The sequence below is a fragment of the Danio aesculapii genome, chromosome 2 (genome assembly GCF_903798145.1).
Source record: "Danio aesculapii chromosome 2, fDanAes4.1, whole genome shotgun sequence".
Classification (NCBI taxonomy): domain Eukaryota; kingdom Metazoa; phylum Chordata; class Actinopteri; order Cypriniformes; family Danionidae; genus Danio; species Danio aesculapii.
In genome coordinates, this window is record NC_079436.1 from 33,646,459 (window position 1) to 33,670,446 (window position 23,988).

Below are 23,988 nucleotides of genomic sequence, written 5' to 3' on the forward strand. Positions count from 1 at the left end.
AGATATCTAGTTCGTTCCAATTGCAGAGTAGAATAGCAATTCTTCAAGCCATAGTTTAGCAGTTGGAGGATTAACATTTTTCCAGTACAATAGTAATAGTTTTTTGGCTGCTATCAAACAATTTGTAAGTAACTTCTGTTTTGCACTGCTCAAGAATTTGTAAGTGACATGAAAGTGACATGCTTTGTTTTCATCAGAAAAGGCACTCCCAAAAAGAGGCTTTTGTATGTTGCATTATATCACAGCTGCACTATACCATAATCTTTTTTTTTTTTTGAAAGCTGTGTGATGAAGAGTTTATGTGTTCCTATTGGTCAACATCACAAATATGATGCTATTTATTGTGTCAGGACAGCATTCCAATGTGTAATTTAATTTACGTTTCACCAATACCCATGCTTAAATAATTGTGACAAAATTGGACTGATATTTTGTAGTTTGTCTTTGGGATTAAAATAACCATTGTTACTAATTCTGCAGTATTCACATACTTTACTCTTATGTACTATAAAAAAGAGATGTATTGCTTTATTTTAAAAACGAATTGCCTTAAATGGCAAGTTGGTTTACTTAAAAAAAGTAAGTAAACGCTGTAACTTGGAACTGTTAAGTTAAATAAATTTGTTATAATATGCAGGTTAATTTACTTAGTTATAATTTTACGGTTTACTCACTATATAAAGAGATTTACTCACTTTTAAAAACTATTTGAACAAATGAAACAACAATTTACTGTTCATGACAGTTTTAAAAAGCTATTAAATTAAAATTTTAAAGGTTTTTATTTTATTCTATAAATTCTAAACGTCTGAGTTAGTGATTTTATTTTGTCTTGTGTTTTTATTCCCTACTTTCACTCCTATTAAAGTAACCTATGGTTTTAAATTTATTTCGCGGTATAATCAATAATTTACCATATTTTTGCTACATAACTGGTAATCAATAGGTCAGATACATTTTAATTTAATAAAACAATTCATGTTCGTTAGACCTCCCTAAACAATAACCGTGTGTAGCCCAGCTTTTCTGAAGTGGACATCCAATGTCCATCCAGTTATATTTTATGACCAATCCAGACGAAATTATTTACCAAGTTTATATTTGGAATCCACACGACTGGGAAATTCCTCACGCAGATTTCACAAAGGGTTTAGTTTGCTCATGTGGAAGTGACTTTGGCTAAATTGCGCTTCATTAAGCACTATATTTACCTTCTTTTAAGCGCGAAATTTTGTAACTTTACGCACCTGACGCACGTGGGATGGGCTACTGAATGATACGTGACTGATAGGAGCAGCAATGGAGGACGACGACAGTTCTGTAAGTTTCTGCATCCTCATATAAAACTCGACAAACACTCTAACAATAAATGGGTAAGCACGCAGGTCCAGGTCTGCTACATTAAAAAATACTATAGTAGTAGACCAAATTTTTAATAAATACCAGGCTAGTGCTTTTGAGCTATGAATGAATCTGTTGTGGTAGTTGCTGTGTAAATACAACATAAACATGTATAGTAATATAAACAATCCTACTGTACTAAATTTTCTTCAGCTGTATTGTACTACAATACACCAGTTTACTGTAGTAAAAATATAGCCTAGGTACTACAGTGTGTTTATTACACTTCAGCTCATGAAAGTTACTACAGTATGCTAGCATTCATTAACAAAGAGCTGTAAATACTATTCTATAATATACACAGCAATATGTACTTGAGAATGGTTAAAAATTACAACATCTATTAAAACTACCATAGTATTTTTTTTTACGTGGATTATTATGGTGCACTATGTGGACATGGTAATATAGTGAATATGCCCTGCAATTATTTCAGTTTATCCTAGCTGGCATCCCACGAAACAGCAGTATTTAGCAGTAAAAATTACACTCCAGCAGTTTAAAATAGCTTTATAATTATTTGTTGGATTGGGGCTGTCTGTCCAGTAGCTCATTGCTCTTATAGAAAGCCTTTGCTCCCCAGAGATTTGTAATTTGCGATAACTGCACCAACAGTCATCATTAACTGGCTGGCTTTAAACACAGGCTTTGCAGGGTGACACTTCATAAAACCCCTCAGATTCCTTGTAAAACTCATGTAGACCATTCTCCACTCTGACATAAGTCCGGCGTTCGGGTGGCAGAGGTAAAATATTAGAGGGTCCATTATATGGCATGACATATTTTAGACCAATACATTTTCAATGGTCAAAACTTCGGAACACTCCAACCAGAAATGCAATGATTAACCGATTTCACTGAAAACTGCACTTTAATTCGTTATGGTTAATTAATCGTAAAGGCTTCTCAGCAGCACATTTCTGCATTGAACAAAACTGAAACTAAATAAATGCCAACTGTGCGCTAGTTTAAAGTTCCAAGCTCGTACACCGAGGCTAATACGCACACACATTGGATTAACTGTGGCTGAGGCTATTAACTAAGGGCCGTTCACATATTGCATATTTTGTGTGCGCAAGTTTGTTATTTCTTTTTTTGCGTGCATAATTGCGACGTGCACATGCTTTCCAGGCGCACCTAGTTGAAAAAATGCTGTGAGCTCCCCATGTGACAAAAACTACATTTGTTCTCTTTAAAAGGGAAATACTTAGATTTATATTAGTCAAAAACATTTTTTACTTATCCTTATTTTTATTTATTCCTTATTCATTGTTCTGTCATTTATTTTTAGAGTAAAAGTATTACTTGTTTAAATGCCAAAACTTTTTTACTTTTTTTTAAGTCCAAAGAGAAATTAATATTATTATTATTAATATTATTATTTTGTGCTGTACTGTTATGTATTATTAATATTATTATTATTATTATTACTATTATTATTATTATTATATCATTATTGTAGTATATTTGGTAACTGAGCAGCAATAAATAACCCTTTAAAATATAAGGAGTTTTCATGTGATTTTCTAAACTAGTAATGTTTTGAAATTAATGAATGCATAATAATCGTGATATCCTTGAACCGTGATTATTCCTCAGACTATAATCGTACAACCAAAATCTATAATCGTTGCATCTAAACTATTAACACTTTTGGATTAGCATTGATGCACATTTTTGCTCTGTGATTGGCTCGAAGATCAATATTAAGTAAAAAATTCCAGAGCTTATCATTATTATTGACATAAATTTTATCGTGATTCATTATATTATCATTTATCGGCCCAGCCCTACAATCATGCATTAAAAAAAACTATGAGTATTTAAAGATAGTTTAGTAATTTAATCAAAATGCGCTATGGGCTTGTGAAACTTATATATATTTATATTATATATATATATATATATATATATGTATTTCACAATATTAACTTTTACTTTAAATCAAAGCAGCCTTGGTGAACTTTCAAAAACTCTTATATTTGTGTGTTTATTTTAATGTGATGGCATTTTTATTTTCATGTAAATGTGTCTAAATATTTTCTGGTTTAAATGGATACAGTATTTATGACATTATTTGTACAGACACCACAGCAATTATTAAAAAGAAAATCACAACTGACATGTATTGCTCAAGGATACAAATTGAAAGCTTGTGAATTGAACCTACAACCTTTTGGTTACTAGCTCCGTTCTTTAACCACTTACTGGAACTAGTCTCAGAAAATCTTGAAACCCAACAGTGACCCTAAAATCCCACCAGGATGTTTCATTACTGCCTTATTCCACATAACAACTCTCCCACATGTCCTGCAGTAGGCCCATGAGCATTAGTCTGGGTAGGGGAAGGCTTTTGACATCATGTGTTTGTGGAGTTTGTCGTCTCTAGCCACTGGGCATTCAGCAGGTGAAATGAGGCATTCTGTAGAGTTGGAGCCATCATTGCAGAGCTGCACGGATCAAAGGTCCCCCTGTGGCACACAGGATCTGCCCCTCACCTCATTCCACTGACCCCAGGCCAGCTCACATGGGACACAGGTGAGGCTGTGTTTGCCTGCCAGGTTTTACACACCTCTCGGCACACACATATGCTTACATGGACGTGCATGCTTGTACCATGATTATGCTTCTTCCATTTAGTCACCATGCTTCGGCTAACTAGGTTTAGTACAATATTTACAGTGATGAAAATTCATCACATCGCGTTTCTAACTCTTTTATGACCCTCTTTAATCAGAGAGAACGCCTCATTTGTCAAATCTGCTGCTACACCAATGCTGGCTACAAACCAGATTACAAATATGATCTAGGGCAGTTCTTTGAAGGAGTCAAATGCTCATATTCATCATTAGATCATGTCTTCTTTATCAATATTCAACATCATTTCATGTATTACAGTATTGATAGGCGATTGAAGGTCTTACATTAAAGTGTCCTAAAACCAAATGTGTATTGAATTTCTAGTCTTAGGACAACTTTGAAAAACTTTTTTGATCCACTTTCAAATGCCGGAATACAGTTGGAATAAATGTACATCTAATTGAAAGGTGTATATTTCTATCATAACAAGGCAATTAAACGGTTTTCCAGAACTTTCCACACTCAATGTTCCGGGACGGTGGATAAATCGAGCACGAGAGAGTGTAACAAACTCTGAAAGATGTTAAGTTTTACAAGCCACCTGAAGTTACAAATTAACGGCACATCTGATCAGTGATCATGTGGTGAATGTTAATCCACCATTTACACTTTTGAAGAGTGGATATAAAGACTTCCAGTGGGTTAAAGTCCGCCATGAAAATGACCTAAAACCATTCACTGTAAAGCCTGAGGAGTTGGAGTTTGCTTTGCAGGGGTAACAGCGTTTTGCCACACATTTTAAGCATGAGATGCTCTATTTAATCCTTCATTTAATCGTCATGATGTTTTGTAAATTACAGAGTGTTCACCATCGAGAAAGGGCCTGCATTCACTGAGATTAAACTAATATTGCAGATCATGAAAGATGACTCTAAAGACTGTTACTGTTATTAAGATGACGTTTGCAAATATTAGGTTATATTATGTTTGCACTGTTATTATTGTTTGCTTTTAAGATGTGAACTTGAGAATTCTTACAATTGTCAAGAAATACCTCACATAGTCAGGCAATTACAGCAGGTTTTAATAAAACGTGGCTAACGATGCTGCACAAATGTGTAAACTGATGCTCCATAATTAAATAGAGAAGGGCTCTGAACCATTCCTTGTCTCCAAAACCTCAACACCAATAATGCATACAATATGTGGGAATACAAAATATTAAAGCCTGAACTGAACTTTTTTAACAAAGCCTTCAAGTCAAGCTATGAAGTTAAAAGGACACATCTATAATAACTATCTTTAACAACTTCCCTTTCACTGACATGCAATTTGTATAAATCATCTTATAATCCATTTTAATCTGCTTCCATCAAGTGCAAGGGCTGTTGGGAGGTTTGGTAGGTGGACTGCAAGGTCACTCAAACTTCCGTGCAATCCAAGCAACTGAACCAACTGTTTAAGCACCCTTAAGGTTGAATAGGTGATTGTCTTCAGAAAAGGTCTCTTCACACCCTTGGCTAGCAGTCATTAAATTAAGTGTAATTTAAACATTAAATTTTACTTAACATTAAAATTAAACCAAGTAAAGTTCATCATTGCAAATGGATCCCCATCTGGCTCTGTAAAAATATGAAAATCATACCTCTGTTCATACACAAGAATAACAACATTGGTACGTTCACGGATGCAGTTCAGTCAGAAATGGCAGCCAAACATCAACAATTTACCTTCTTTTTATTTGGCAAGTTTGATATTGTAATTACTAACTCAATTTTACTCTCTAGTGAATGTTACGTGATGTATTGTAGTGATCTAGATGACTAGTGTGCATTTATGCATTCAGAAGCGTGGCCTTTGGGTGGTAATTTGCAGGGAGGATGGGGAAGCAGGCTTCAGTGCAATCAGACTAATGTTAGCATTTTCCAAGATATCCTATTGTAACTTTAATTGTACAATGGTGATGGTAAAATTGTTTTATTAACAACACAAATCTAGTTAATATTTAGCAAACTTAACTTCAAATATTTCATCCAGCAAGAAGTAATCATTAATAAACAAGTTTCTTATGTACTGTTTCTTGTCATAACAGCATGCCTTTATTAACTCACAATGTTTTGCTAAATGACACGTTCTTGAATTAACACCTTGGTTACTCATTCCTATCAACCAATCAAATCACATGGTTTGGGTGTTTAGAGAGAAAATGTGTTTAAGATGAAAAGAACTTTGTGTTGAAATGGCAATGCAACAAATGTTATAACTCAGCAGGTTACCGTGTGATATTGACACTTGACAAACCTTGATCTTTTGCTGGATGTGTCGAAGAGCATCTGCGGTGCCCATATCAGCCTCTTCTTGAATGCAAACCACATCCAACTTCATCTTCACATCCGTCTTTCAAGCGTTTGTTGATCAGTGCTAAGGGCCTTTGGAACCTCTTTAGTTGTGATGCAATCACTCTTGAAATAGACCATAACGATAACACTCATTAAAAATGGAAGGAAAAAGCAGAAAAAAGACCATTTTCACTTCACAAAACTATTTCTTGACCATTTTTAGCTGTGGCACCTCAGATGTGTTAAATATATATTTAGACAAGACACTTCAATTGAGTCTTTGTGAATTACCTGCCATATGCCCAGTATGAGATACTTTCAGCCAATTGGAAGAAGTTTTGCTTCTGATGATTTCTGCTTTACTGCGTAAATATTTTCTAATGAAGCAGCTTACTTACCATAGTTTATGCTAAGACTTGTAAAAGCTAATTGCAGGGTCTTGTTGGCTGGCTCTCTGGCTGTTAACAGGACAGACTGTGCCACACATAAAGGTCCATACTGTACTGCTGAGCAGGCAAACGGCCATACCCAACAAACTCCATACCAGCTGGATCGCATGGGTAGTCAATACGGCTAGGTGTGAACAATAAACATTTAATGATTATGAAGGCAATTAAACACAGACACTCAAGACGGTACGCCTGCTGTACTGGCTCTCATATGTGCTTCATCAGTGAATTGAACACACAGCGTTTCAAACACCCTTCTTTCAGTATTTACAGTATGAATGAAGGAGTAGTCCTGTGTATGGAGTATTAAAATTGACACTTAAAAATAAAAGAAGGAATAATTTATCACTTCAAGAGAGAAAAGAAATCATAAAACACATTTTAAACAGCATATCCAAAGTGGATTATTTAATGTTTTTAATATGTAGATATATTAATAATGTCAATTAAAAGACATTTTAAAACGCACATTTTTATTTACATTTAATTAAAATTTTGTATTTATTTAGTTTTTTAATTATAAATCAGCATTTTGGGCAAAATTTCCTGCCATAAAAAGTAAAAATGACCTATCTTTTTAAACGTATAAATTGAAATTATTTAAACATTGAATTTGTTTAATATAAAATGTTTATTTAATTTAATTTTATATTTAATCATTACATTTATATAATTTTAGTCTTTAGCATTATTAAACAACATACTGCTCCATGCTATGCTGGCCCAAAATAAGGGGTGGACCTGCTGAAAGGCTCTTATTTCTTAGTTTGAGGAAAAAAATGCTGGCTTAAAGAATAAGGCACTCTGCCATTAGTCTCAAGTACTAGACTGAAGTCAATTTATTACAGTTGGAATGGGCCAGCATAAGTTGTCTGGGGTGCATTTGACTACTGCAATTGTGTAATTGTATCTTATCATTCAGTGTCCTTTTAGGCTAAAGAAGTTAGACTGAATATACCTTGGCTTCATTTCATTTGTCTTTTAACAGTTTAGTTGTACACAGTTGTAATCTAGGAAACATATGCACCTCTGCATGCTGTTTCTCCATTTGAACACATGCAATAATTACAAATGTTACTTCTGTAGAGTGACTACCGGTCAAAAGTTTAGGGTCAGTTTTTTTTTATTCTGTTCATCAAGGCAGCATTTATTAAATGTAAAAAAAAAATGTATATACTGTAAAACTGTAAAATATCTTTTTATTAAATATTATTTATTAATTAATGTATGTAGTAGGGTTGGGTCCCTACACACGCTCCCGTTTACACTAATACATCTTAGTTTTAAAATGCATTTTAGAACGAAGACAATACATGTCCACACTGGCGTTTCACCTAGCTTTTTTGAACAGATCTCAGTCACACAATACCGCTGGAAAACGCCACACCACGTGACCACACACAAACACACACACAAACTCTGGCATGAGCTACAGTGTATGCGCATGTCTAAGCTTCAGGCAGTTAACGGGTGATTTGAGCACAAAACCCCAGAAAGCAGTGCACGTCATCCTTATCAAGGATGTACCACTGGATCTCGTCTCACTATAGTGTTAAAGGTGATTTTTAATTTCATCTTGTCTCCATCTAACGACTCTTTTAGGCTTTTGAATCTATTCAGGTAACGTGACACAGCACAGTACACGGCTTCAAATATTTCACTTTCACACTTGTACTTCTGTAATTTTAGCGAAAACCTCAGATAATGTTGGTGAGTACCTTTTTTTTTACAACCATGTTTGTCGACGCCATTATACAGATCACTCTGCCTATTCATGCCAGAGTCCGCTGAAAAAAGTGATTGACAGGTGGTAATTTGTGTGTAACTTATCTTTATGTGTTTATGATTTGGTTATGGGTAAAACAAAGACCATGCGAGTCAGGTAGTTGAAACAGTAGGCTACAAATAATCAATTCATAATGAAATTATTAATTATTCATAAATAATTAATTTACCGATGCCATCGTTCATCGCAATGTTTTACATGACATCATACAATGCCAAATTGGTTGACATCGCCCAACCCTAGTATGTAGTTTCAAATTAAATTATTACTCCAGTCATTATTGCTTTTATTACTATTAACATTAATAATAATATTAATATTAATAATAACAATAATTAATATTAGAGTGATTTCTGAAGGATCATGTGAGTGACTCTGAAGACTGGTGTAATGAAGCTGAAAATTCATCATTAAAATCACAGGAATAAACTATTAAATTAAATTTTAAACTACGTTTGAACAGTTATTTTATAGTGCAATAACATTCACAATTTTCACTGTATTTTTGATTAAATAAATGCAGCGTTGGTGACCGGGATAGCTTATAAATGCTTTAAAACATTTAAAATTTTACTGATCCCAAACTTTTGACCAGTAGTGTACATCCTTATACTCAAATTGTGCAGTCAAAATTTGAAAAATCTAGTTCTAAAATCAAGCTCCTGTTTTCTGAAGGAAAAAAAAGCCTTGACACTAAAACTGAGAAGCAGCATGTGTGCGGGTGGGTGTATCATGGAAACCACGCCATTTCAGTACGGCAATTGTAAAAACTACTCTACCTTCCCTATTTATGAAATAAGGACTTATTAGTTCAATTTAAGCAACCTGCACAAATTACTACCACCTGCAGATTAAATGTGTTGTAAGCTATTTTGTTGACTAAACAACCACCACACACCTACTTTCCCAAATCCCACCCCCAATAACGTCAACCAATCCCATGTCAGCAAATCCATTCAGGGCTCTTTACAAGCAGAGCTTCTGATTGGCTATTAAAGCATGAGTCAGCTAAATGGATGTGTTTTTGTTATTTTACAGAGTGCATGATATAACTGTGAGGTCTGTTATGTAGACTGTTATATAAATGTTTCTCACGATCTCATCTCATAATCATTTAACTAGAGAAAGCATGGACGAATTGTAAAGGTAAAATGTAAAATTTTAAACAACTCACAACAACTAATTATCCTGTAAAAATAATAATAATTAAATTAGTTTATTATCTTTCATACAAGAATGAAGCTTAGAGCGCTTTACAACAGGAAGGTTTCAGCTTTCAAAACTTTCTACATGATTTTGGCCATTCATTTAAAAAAAACTAAAATGCTGTTATGTAAAGTTTTTGAAAATTATACAGTTACAGTCTATGAGTAAACTAACAAAGATGACATGCACATGATTATTAGACCTTTAGTATACAGTGCTCAGCAAATATGAGTACACCCCTCACAAATCTCTTATTTAAATTCATATTTTCTAAAGGAAGATTTACAATATTATATTTGTGCATATGCATTAGTTTAGTCAGTACTGAAGCCAAATCTGGAGCTAATCTAACAAAACAACTTACAATAATGGTTTAAAAATTTGTAGCCCAAATTTATAAATGGAAAAATTTACAAAAAAAAAAATCAAGAGAAACAAAAAATATATACAATTTTGTTGAAATGTTGTAGTTTGTTTTTTGTTGTTGTTGTTTTTTACAATATTTTGCATACATTTAAATGTATTATCTTTCCTTTTTAAAAGATGTTCTATGACTAAAAAATTATTTTTATAAATATTTATGTTTAATAAATCTGTTTGGTTCAAATGCACCAATATAGGATCTATATTCACTGAGAAATGGATATAGATATTCATTTTCGAAAAAATATTCATTATATATATATATATATATATATATATATATATATTATATATATATATATATATATATATATATATATATATATGAAATTTAAAATTGTCACATCAATTTTTCATTGGAAGATTTCAGTGACTGAACAACCCTTCTGAGCATAAACCCATTTGTTACAACAAAATCAACTTAAGCTTTGCATGACTAAAATAGTTTTAAAGAGAACATTAAAACAGAACCTATCTAATAGAAATTACTTCAGCCATGGTGTCATCCTTCTTCCAGCATGCAAAAGTAACTCCAGTATTCATTTAGGATTTTTATAAGTTTTTATTCAGCATTTGTTTTTTACCGCTGTCATTCGCGTCCACATGCAGTTGTACAAATCTACATTTGCAGATAGTTTGGGCTACTTATCAGAATTATAGGAATTATCGGCCTGAAATTTTTTAATTGGATGAACATTTTTTAAGCTTATGCCTACCTCAGAATATAAAAATACATATAAATACATTTAGATCATTAACTTCAATCATTACTATTGGGATGTGAAAAGACTTAACCAGCACAACAACAAATGTTTCTGAAGACAATCACCTACGGCACTTTTAAATAGCCAGATGACACACTTATTTACTAGAAAACAGTGTTGAATATTGTCAACCTCAGACACTCAGGTGACACTTCTATTGAACTGTTATCTTATATGACAGCAGGTTTACCTTCAAAGCCCACTCTCTCCAGCAGGTTAAGGGGATACCAGATGAGGGGTTTGTTGCCCACAGGAAGCAAAGGTTTAGGGGTGTTATAGGTGAGATCCATCATCCTGGAGCCTCCACCGGCTGCCATCAGCACCGCCTGTAGCTCCATCCCGTACACTTGAAGTACAAAACAACACCTTTAGTCCACAACAACAACAACACTCACAATAAAACACTCTAGCAGACTGACAGACGGAATATTATATTGAATATGTTCATCATGTGATGTTCAAGACATTACTCCTGTCAGGACTCTAATTTCATCATCTACACACGTCAATTGAGACACACGATAAAACATAACTACTTCTACAACTGTTGTTCAGAAACACACACACACAGTCGACTTACCGGTGTTTATCGTCCAGATGTTTATAATGTGTAAGTACTGAGTCCGTGCACGTGAAAGCTGCAGCACTGTAGCAGACGATCATATGGATCACGCTTGCCTCGCTATCTTCAAATAAGTTCTGTTAAAACCGAGAGTGTCTAACTAGATAAATGAAAAGTTTATTAATATCTGAAAACGGTGACAATATTTTATATCTGGCTGTCTGCAGAACACTGACAAGATTTCTGGATAATGACATAAGACCGTTACTTTGAAATGCGTCGGACGGAAAACACAACTCAAACTTTGGTTCCGCGAAGAGAATTGGTTCCTCTGTGTGAAACAGAAAGCGAAGACAGCGTGAATAGATGATTTTGATTATTACTTGTATTACTTATCTCTATTTGTATGTAGCTTGATATATGAATTGGGTTTAGATGCATACATATTCTTCTATTGTTGTTATATAGATGATGTAGTTTATGAACGAGGCTATTTTAGTTTGTTTTTTCATTTTTGTAATTTGCTTGTGAAGTTCAATTCAAGTGTATTTGTATAGCCCTTTTTTATAATAATTATTGTTTCAAAGCAGCTCTACAAATAGCTTATCTAGCTAAACTATTTGAAATTGTTATATAGTGCATTTTATTATAGCCTATCTTCCTTTTTTGTGTTTAATTTAGGTGGTTTTATAAGATATCAATGAGAATTTGACATGCTGAAATTTAAATAAATGTATCATATCAATACAATACATATATCATATAATAGGGGAGAATGGGAGAGAAAGTACCATTTTTCATAAAAACCTTATTTTAAAAGATAAAGTTTTTAGCAGAAAATATGTTTGTGGTGCGGTTACTAACTCACAAGAGTAGTCTATCAAAATCAGGTGTTATTTTGTACAATGTAGAACAACTTCACTATAACTTTAAGTTGCACATTGTTACTTTTGACCCCATCAGCAGGGACAAATGTAACACACAGGTGGACCAAAAGTAACACAACAATATTTGCTAGATTTACTGGCATAATCTTGTTTATTCTAAACATATCTGACTATGACCTTGTTAATGTTCTCTGCAAACTTATTTTGTCCTTTATTTTTGCAAAAAACATTCATTTGCATTTTCATTTAAAAATTCACTTCCAAGATCTTTAACATGCAGCTGGATTTTGACCCAGATTCATTGATTTTGGGTATACCTAATAGACGCATTTTTTCATCAGCTAATAAGAAATTGTATAATATATTAATCTTTGCCACCAGAAAAAAATATTTTACTTAATTCAATTACTAATAAATCTCCATCACTTAAAGGTTGGCACAAGATCATTTTTGAGTTAATTTCCCTGGAACATCTTACCCATGTTTTACACACACAAAGAAAACAAACAAACAGAACATTTTTCAAAGTTTGGACTCCATATTTGGATTATTTGGAACCTAGTCTTTGCCCTATCATGCTAAAAGGAATATTGTAACTGTATTATTATCTGAAAAATAAGTAATGATTTTAGTCCTTTTTCTGATTTGTTTTATTTGGGGTAGCCCTGTTTTATATATAATTTGGGCTTATTTTGTTGTTGTTTGTTTTTTTTTGTTTGTTTTTTTTTGTTGTTGTTGTTGTTGTTTTATGTTTTTTTTTCTTTTTTTCTCTCCATTGTTTTGTGTTGATATTTTTCTTTGCGTGTCTTTTGAAGATGTATTGTTATGTCTGTATTATTGTGAAAATCCAATAAATATAATTATATATTATATATATATATATATATATATATATATATATATATATATATATATATATATATGTATATGTATATGTATATATATATATATATATATATATATATATATATATATATATATATATATATATATAGATATATATATATATGTGTATGTATATATATATATATATATATATATATATATATATATATATATATATATATATATATATATATATATATATATATATATATATATATATATATATATATATATAAACATTTCACTTCCATCAAATGTTTCAAAAGCAACCTGACAATGCAAAATTTTCTACATTTTAAAAAAATAATTTATTATTATTATTATTGGCAATATGCATTAATTTGATAAAACATCTACACTGCAAACTCTAATGTGGAAGTGAAAAATAAGATTTGTATATTAGCAGTGGGTCAAAAATAACAGTGTTACTTTAATCCCTACAGGAAGTCTTGCCCTTGAAACCTGATTTACTTTTAAACTGAAAAACTCAGACATTGCAAACTCAAGGATGTGTTATTGCAGTAAATAACCTGTAGAATTATAATTACTGTGATGCATGAAAAAAGAAACACAACTTGTAACAAGAAAAAAATTATACTTAATTTACTTTCTGCACTTAAAACTGAAATTTGGAGCTAACAGTGGGACACGATCCCAAAACCAGGTGATATTTGGCAGCTCAATCAAAGGTTGCATGCAGAATGTGCTGTTATAGCCTGGAAAGCAAATGTTGTCAGGTCTTCGAAAAAAATCGATTTGTTACTTTCATCCCACGTTACTTTCATCCCCGTTCTCCCCTATGCTCATAATAATTAATTTTCCAGTATGAATTTTCATTTACTGGGCCTTTTTTAGCAGATGTACTAAAATATGCTTTGATTGCTGTTGCATTTGTCATATTATACAAATTACAAACACTATTGTAATTTGGTGCTTAAATAATAACATTTTAATCATGATGGTATTATTAAATAGGACATTGACCTTCTTCTTTGTGCTTTGTTTTATTTTTTTAAATTTACTTAGCATATTGTAACCAGATTAAAAATCTTAGGTGTCCCACGTTATAGGCAATTTCCCACTTTAGAGAAGTTCACCCTATTTATTTTAAATATCTTTAAATAGTATAAAAGAAAATAATATTATCAATACAAACACATAAATCAAAAAGAATGTCATAAACACTGCTTTAAACAACTCGTTTTCCATCTTCGTAGCATCCAACACTCCTAAAAAAATAAAATAACCATAATAAATTGTGGTAATGCGGTATTACTCGCCACTGTCATAAAAAATCAATGTCATAAACTGACAGAAACAATACAGAACGTTTAAACATCCAATTTTTATTATGGTTTTATAACAGTAATAACCGCTGTACCTAGTAACTTTTTAGGAAGGTTTACTGTAGCACATTTTTGTAATAGCTTTTTGCTTCCCACATCAACAAAGCTCCCTTGTCCTGAAGTTCACAGAGAACTAAACGTCCAGTTTCACAGTCAGAATGTAAAGTCTTCTCTTCTCTCCACCCAGATCCCCTCAGTCAACAGGCATGGCCCAAACCCCAATTCACAGACCTCCGATTGTAACAGCAAATTGAACTCTGGGAATGTGGCTTAGCTTTGTTTTCTCTGGACAGGAGATGAGCTTCATTGGTCCGCTGCCTGCAGAAGAAACATTGGAATAACAGGGCAGGCTGCCTCCTTTAGAAAAAAATCAAAAGCAGAAAGAAAAGTTAAGCTAAAGAAATATTGGTGTTAAAGCTCAGAGTGTTTGTGTGATAAATTCGCACCTTTGCTATGTTTCCTAACTTACTGTTACTGTTTTTGATTAACAGTGCACAAAAACTCTGGCCACCTTATCTTTTCTTCTTTTGTAAAGTGAATCTGTTGTTTTTTTAGAGGATAACCCGAGAAATCTCATATGGATTACATGACCCTGGTTTAACATCTGGTGTGCTGCCTGAATGGACCGCTGCAATTTCTGTGGGGTCACGTTAAATGATCACAAACAGAGTGCAAAAGCAAGCATTCTCATTTACATTTTTATGTCCAGCTAAGCAAGCAAATCTGCTTTTGGTTTGGGCTGTGGGAGGGAAATGATACGAAATGTTGGTGATGTGCATCATTGAAACTAGATTGGTTGAAACAGATGTGTGCAATGCAAACAAGCCTAAACATTCAATCAAACACTGTTGTATATCTAATTCTGCAGAAGGAGATGTTGAGATGTTGTTCTGGAATCTGTAACACACATTCCAAAAATGTTGGGTTGTAATCCAGTCAGTGTTGGGTCAAATATGTATTTATGGGTTTTAAAGTGTCATTAAGGCGATGTGGTTTGTAGTGTGTAGCGCTGTCACCCCCTGCAAGAAGGTCTTTGGTTCAAGCCTCAGCTGGGTCAGTTGACATTTCTGTGTGGAGTTTGCATGATCTCCGTGGGTTTCCTCCGTGTGCTCCGGCTTCCCCCACAAGTCCAAAGACATGTGGGATAGGTGAATTGGGTAAACTAAATAGTCTGCAGTGTATGTGTGTGAATGAGAGTGTATGGGTGTTTCCCAGTACTAGGTTGCAGCTGGAAGGGCATCCGCCGTGTAAAACATATGCTGAATAAGTTGGCGGTTCATTCTGCAGTGGCGACCCCTGATGAATAACCCAGCAGATGCATAACATCATAAGACATTAGGTTTGATTTAGGTCACCAGTGTTTAAGGACAATTTCATATTGACATCCAATAATGATGTGAAATGGCGTTGGTATTTTGTTGATTTTAGGTTGGTGTTGGAAAGGGACCAAATCTAACATCTTAAACCAACACTAATTGACGTCAAATACTGACATTTATTCATCAGGTGTGGCAACCAAAATCCAACGTCTGATAGACGTCATAGTGGTAATGTCCACACAATGTCAAGCTGTAACATCATTAGACTTTGATAATTGTTGTTTTTAGGTTGCAATGGAAAGTAACCAAAATGCAACATCCATTGTTCGATATTGGACATTGACATCAGCCTGAGGTTGGGTTCTGACATCAACTCGTTTTTCATTTCCAAACAAATTGTAATGTCCCATGACGTTGGGCTACAACGTCAATCTGGCGTCATGTTGACATCCTGTGCCTGCTGGAAGGGGACTAAACCGAAAAGAAAATGAATAATTGAATGAATAAATGAATGAATGAATGAATGAATGAATGAAAGTGTCATAAAATTTTATAGAAAAATTGACCCAATATTGGGTTTGTCCATATCTGACCCAGCCAACACTGGGTTACAACAACCCAACATTTTTTAGAGTGTATATAGTAAAAATGACAGTAAATGGATTATTTGTCCTCTATAGTATTCTCACACTATAACATTTTAATCTATTCATTCATTTTCCTTCGGCTTAGTCCCTTATTTATTTGGGGTCGCCACAGCAGAATGAACCACCAATTATTACAGCATATGTTTTACACAGTGAATGCCCTTCCAGCCGCAACCAGTATTGGGAAACACCCATACATTCGCTCATTCACACACACACTCATCCACTACAGCCAATTTAGTTCATCCAATTCCCTTATAGTGCATGTCTTTGGACTGTGAGGGAAACCAGAGCACCTGGAGGAAACCCAAACCAACAAGAAGAGAACATGCAAACATCACACAGACCCAGCCGAGACTCGAACCACCGACCTTCTTGCTGTGAGTCAACAGTGCTAAACGTGCCACATTTTTATATTTTGTATTCTTTTTTTTACTTTAATCACTTTGTAATCAAAAAAATGTTTGGGTTATTTCAAGCCAAAATATGGAAAACCCAACAAGTTGGTTAAACTTGGGTTATAAATGTCATTTTAAAAACTTAAGCCAGTGGTTGGGTTTGTCCAAAAGTGTATTTAAGCCTATATAAAAAAAGTATAACACTTTACTGCGATTAAATGTGTCATAGTAAGGAAATAAACAATTTTTTTAAATCATGTTTTATTATATAGTATGCATATTCAACATTGGGTTTGTCTATATAAATCAGAGATGCTCTAAGTAGGACCAGTCAGCGAAAGTTGGCCCATTGTAGCTTTTGAGTTGACCCACCATCCCATCTGACAGCGAGAATGAATGAGAGGGTTGGGGCGAATGCCTTTAACAGAGAGATCATTATTTGTAATTTGACGTAACCTTTTTATTTGTTTTATTGCTGAGCTCCAAAAAAGAAAACTGAATTTAAATGTTTCAATTAAATGTTGTAAAGAAATCAGATTTTTTAAAAATGTAAATAATTTCACTCGACGGATAGAGAACTACGCAGAAGACATCGGCCAGCAATTAAGGCAAAACCTAGTGTAATTCTGTTATAAATGAGATTCTTTTGTTTTTACTGTAATAAGTTCATTATAAAATGTTTAAAACTATATTAGTTAATATAAAGCAATGTTTTCTAGTCATTTTTAACATTATAAAATAAATTAGAAGATTACCCATGGCAACTATAATTACCTTCCGCACAATATCAATCAATCAAGTTTGGTTTTGGCCCTTCATAAGAAAAAGTTTGGGCACCCCTGATATAAATAGTCAATTGTATTGTTAAATAATGCAAAATTACAAATATGCATATTAAAGCCAGCATGAAATCAAAATAGATTTTTGTATGGCAGAATTTGTCATAAATTTATCATAAATTATATATTCAAGCTTTCATGATATCCATGTATAGGAGCATGATCCAGTCAACAGTTCCCCAGCGGATCAAATCAAGCGCTGGCTGCCCTACTTTTTTTCTGAAAGCATTTCATTTGGAAATAATATAGAAGAAAAGCTATAAAAGAAAATATATTTAATGCTGACATTACAGCTCATTCCATAAATGTTTCTATGATATGAATTTTGGGACGATTACTTCTCACTTATACAAATTTCGAAGTTAAGGTCAGTGGGTCCATTTTAACATGAAAGCAGTCTGTTAGCCATCATCTGGCAATCCAGCAATAAGAGTTTTATGTTCTAATACCTCTGATTCATCTTTATTTACAAGCTGTTCACTGCATACAGATGGCAATATTTTTGTCATTACAGCAGAGGGCTCTGTTTCAGGAAAAGGCGGTAATAAAAGTCAGTCCAGGCCACACTGACACTTCTCTAGTGATTATCTGCTCTTTTACAGCACTAACCTGTGACCAGGACAAACTGTGGAGGGCTTAAGAGTAAAGGCAGACATGATTGAGGTAATGAAGGCATGAGGGATGGGGCTCAGAGAGGAAATGTGATGCAGGTGTTGCATTATGGAAAACAGGCCTTGATGAGTGCTGTTTAAGTTGAAATTGTGAAAAAAAATATATAACAAATAAATTAACAAGTAACAAAAGTAAATTGATTTGGAAATAACTGCATTTTTGAATAAACACATTTTTAAAAAGTTCATTGATGTGCATGAAATAAAATTTAAACTAAAAAAAAATCCATTTGAACAAAAAATATACAGTAATTTACATGCTATATAATTTTAAATGTCAGCAAATACAAAATATTATTTTTATTATCTTTTATATAATACCATTAATAAAACAAACAAACAAACAAACAAACAAACAAACAAACAAACAAATGAATAAATAACAAAAAAAACTTTAAACAGATAAAGTAACATGCATTATTGAAAAAAAAAACATTTTAAATAAGTGAATTTAAATGCTTGAAATGTCAATATAAATTAAATTAATGAATCTTTTAAAAACATTGTAAAATAAAATTTTTATTTCATGTAATATTTTTACAATTTTTAAAGAGTCATTGATTTATTATATATTTTCATTTCATGCATTTAAATGAACTTATTTAAAATGTGTTTATTCAACAATGCGTGTTACTTTACCTGTTTAAAGTTTGTGTTTGTTTGTTTGTTGATATATTTATACGATATGATATTAATGTATTTTACCATTAATGTTATTATACCATTAAATAATAATAATAAAAATAAGATTAAAAGTATTGAAAATTTACTAATATACTGCCTTATATACAGTTAAAAGTCAGAATTATTAGCCCCCCTTTTTTTTTTATATTTCCCAAATGATGTTTAAAAGAGCAAGGAAATGTTCACAAAATGTCTGATAATATTTTTTCTTCTGCAGAAAGTCTTATTTGTTTTTATTTCGGCTAGAATAAAAGCAGTTTTTAATATTTTCAAATCCATTTTAAGGTCACAATTATTAGCCCCTTTAAGCTACATATTTTTTCGATAGTCTAAAGAACAAACCATCGTTATAAAATAACTTGCCTAATTACCCTAACCAGTCACTTTAAGATGTATAGAAGTGTCTTGAAAAATATGTAGTAAAATATTATTTACTCTCATCATGGCAAAGATAAAATAAATCATAAATAAGTTATTAGAAATGATGAGTCATTAAAACTATTATGTTTAGAAATGTGCTGAAAAAATCTGCTCTTCTAATCTGCTAAACAGAAATTGGTGAAAAAAATCAACAGGGGGGCTAATAATTCTGACTTCAACTGCAAATTTGCCCTATTCTATGCACTGTAAAAAAATCGTGGTAGCCTTAAATTTGTAAGCTGAATCAAATGAGCCTTATATTATGTTAAACTGACTTAAAACAGCTTGCATAACTTAAAACCAACAATAGTTGTTATTCATATTCAGTATGAATAATAATAATATAACCAATAATATAACAAACAGCATCCATTATTCATATTCCAATATAACCAATAATATAAACAATATAACCAACAATATCTGCTATTCGTATTCAGATACAACCAACAATATAACCAACAGTATTTGTTATTCTATTCCAGTATAACCAATAATATAACCAACATAACCAGTAATGTTTGTTATTCATATTCAATATAACCAATAATATAACCAATATAACCAACAATATTCTTTATTCATATTGCAATATAACCAATAATATAACCAATATAACAATTTTCATTATTCATATTTTAATATAGCCAATAATATAACCAATATAACCAACAATATTCATTATTCATATTGCAATATAGCCAATAATATAACCAATATAACAAACAATTTTCATTATTCATATTTTAATATAGCCAATAATATAACCAATATAACCAACAATATTCATTACTCATATTGCAATATAACCAATAATATAACCAACAATATTAGTTATTTATATCTCAATATAACCAATAATATAACCAATATAACCAACAATATTTGTTATTTATATCTCAATATAACCAATAATATAACCAATATAACCAACAATATTTGTTATTTATATCTCAATATAACCAATAATATAACCAATATAACCAACAATATTTGTTTTTATATCTCAATATAACCAATAATATAACCAATATAACCAACAATATTTGTTATTTATATCTCAATATAACCAATAATATAACCAATATAACCAACAATATTTGTTTTTTATATCTCAATATAACCAATAATATAACCAATATAACCAACAATATTTGTTTTTATATCTCAATATAACCAATAATATAACCAATATAACCAACAATACTTGTTATTTATATCTCAATATAACCAATAATATAACCAATATAACCAACAATATTTGTTTTTTATATCTCAATATAACCAATAATATAATAAAATCAACAATATTCTTTATTCATATTCCAATATAACCAATATGAATATTCATTATTCGTATTTAATATAACCAATAATTTAACTATATTACCAACAATATTTGTTATTCATATTCAGCATAACCAATATAACAAACAATATTCGTTATATTATTTGACTTTGTAAGTGGAAAAACTGAACACTTCACTAGTGATAAAACAGTTAAACAGACCATCTACAGCACAAGGATAGAGAACGAGCCTCCTCCATTCAGCCTATTTACTTTCTCTTTATTTTACTTTTACTCTTTACTTTACTCCTTTACTTTGGTGGAGTAAGGAAACGGTGGAAACTCACTCCACTAAAGCGCAAAGATTTGTTTCAAAACTATTTCTAAATTCAGTCCTAATTTCCAGCAAATTAATAAATTAACTTATAAAATTAAGTTAGAACATGATTAACTTAGTTTAATAAGTAAACAATCACCTAAAAACATATGCTGTTGGGACTAAATGATCATATAACTTTTTACAGTGTGGCAACTACAACTGAATGAACTGACTTGTCTTTTGGGATCATCCAATTGAAATATGCATTAATGTGTAAAATTCCAACATTTGTGACAAATCCGCTGAGCATTATGCTATCAAGCCAGCTAATCCAGACGACTTGCCATTGAAGCAGTCAACATAAAGACTTTCGGCCCAGTATAATGAGACCAGATAGATCGAAGCAAAGCAGAGTCATAATGCTGCACCACAGACTTGAAGCTCTGCCTCGATTTCCTCTGATTTCCTATTCCTGGCCATCGCCGCTCTTGTAAATCATTCTCAATTCCCTTAAACAAGCCAGTTGGATTAGGTTGGTTTAGATCATAAACATTCGCAGGGCCAGACCACCCAGGGAGAGAGACTCAGGCCTGACCGCTGCCTCGCTGCAAGCCATGGCCAGGCCGAAAGCACAACACGCTCAGTGTGGTTTGTGTTTGCGCCACTTCCTGGACACAGAGAAAGAGAGAGAGAGAGAGAGAGAGAGAGCTAGGGCCCCATCTGCCATGGAAACAAAAACACCCCTCCACCCCACCAACTTATTCACGGTCAGCCACCGATAGACTGTGACATAGATAAACACACTGGGCTCCACGGGCTCCATACTCCTCTGTCCTGTGCGTTTCAGAAAGCTCTTTTTCATTCACTGCTCCTGTGGAAAAAAGAAAAAGTAGAAATCTGCCATTCACAAGGCTTTCCAGGATGGCTTCACAGACATAATAATGCATGTGGAAACAGAATAAAAAGGATTCTTGTTATGACAAGCGCAGGCAGTTGAAAACATTTTGCCTTGTTTACTTGAGAGATTAAGGATTACGTTGGTGTGGTCTTGAGTATAGTGTGCAAGTGAAGCATTGCTTGACTCAAAGTATTGGGTTTAAAAGAGCTGAGGAATTAGCAGGGAGTTTGACAGAGTCTGGGCACATGGTTTTCATTAATGCACAATTGGACTCTGCTGTAGCAGGTCTCCCAGTGAGTGCTAGTTGACATGGAGGTTGAACTGTGAGAATACACATTCGCAGTCCCATTAGCAACTGATAATGGTGTATAAATCACGACCACACAACTGCTATGTTAGAGGTACACTGAACTGCAGCACTGTCTAGTGGTGGAGGTATTAAGGGTGTTTTGTTGTAAATCACGATGAGAAATAAAAGTGATGCGCTGGTCCAAATGGCGTGGATGTATTTGTGACATCATACAGGATTTTATTTTCTACTTGAAATTCAATTTGCATAAAATATGTAGATGTGGTTGTGTACAAATTGGTGCTTGTATTAATAACAAGTATTAATGCTTTTTGTATATATTGTAGGCTGTATATATTGTGTAGCTGTGTTCATATTTGTCAAATAAGTGTTTTTTGGTCATTGAATAGATTACTTTATTATTAATTTTCTGATATGCATAAACTTACAAAAGCAAACCAAACAAAACATTAATTTCTATAAATTTCTCTTCGACTTAGTCCCTGTATCAATCAGGGATCGCCACACCGCCAATTTATCCAGCATATGCTTTACACAGCAGATGCCCTTCCTGCTGCAACCCATCACAGGGAAACACCCATTCTCATTCACGCACATGCACTATGGACAATATTAGCTTACCCAATTCACCTACAATTGAAGTCAGAATTATTAGCCCCCCTGAAATATTAGCCCCCCTGTTTATTTTCCCCCAGTTTCTGTTTAACAGAGAGAAGATGCTTTTCAACACATTTCTAAACGTAATAGTTTTAATAACTCATTTCTAATAACTGATTTATTTGATCTTTGCCATGAGGACAGTAAATAATATTTAACTAGATATTTATATGTAGATATACAAGACATTTCTATACAGTTTAAAGTGACCTTTAAAGGCATAACTTATTTAGGCTAACTAGGGTAAGTAGTCAAGTTATTGTATAATGACGGTTTGTTCTGTAGACTTTCGAGAAAAAAAAAATTGCTTAAAGGGGCTAATAATTTTGACATTAAAATGGTTGTTAAAAAATTTAAACTGCTTTTATTTTAGCCAAACTAAAACAAATAATACTTTTTCCAGTAGAAAATAATATTATCAGACATACTGTGAAAATTTCTGTGCTCTGTTAAACATTGTTTGGGAAATATTTAAAAAAAGAAAAACAAATCAAAGGGGGGCTAATAATTCTGACTTCGACTGTTTACTACATGTCTTCGAACAAAACAAAACAAAACAAAACAAAACAAAACAAAACAAAACAAAACAAAACAAAACAAAACAAAACAAAACAAAACAAAACAAAACAAAACAAAACAAAACACACCCCAACTCCAGCCTGTAAGTATACAATACAGTGATAATCAAAACAACTTTTTAGTTACAATACATTGCTTTGAGGAAAAAAATTCTGCATGAAGTGACAGAAGAAGGGGCCCTGAATCTTGTGAAACTGTCCAATGTTGCCTTTTAAAAGATATCTAGTTCGTTCCAATTGCAGAGTAGATAGCAATTCTTCAAGCCATAGTTTAGCAGTTGGAGGATTAACATTTTTCCAGTACAATAGTAATAGTTTTTTGGCTGCTATCA

The 23,988-nt window shown here is 32.7% G+C and overlaps 1 protein-coding gene across 1 annotated transcript in view; it reads right to left on the reverse strand.

Moving 5' to 3' along the window:
• eif2b3 (eukaryotic translation initiation factor 2B, subunit 3 gamma) overlaps positions 1-6,375 on the reverse strand; it is an 84,518-nt gene extending 78,143 nt beyond the window's left edge. Inside the window, exon 1 of the mRNA XM_056477887.1 lies at positions 6,283-6,375. Within this exon, the coding sequence (XP_056333862.1) occupies positions 6,283-6,366 (84 nt within the window). The 5' untranslated portion in view covers positions 6,367-6,375. The remainder of the gene's footprint in view (positions 1-6,282) is intronic.
• Positions 6,376-23,988: the final 17,613 nt, after the last annotated feature.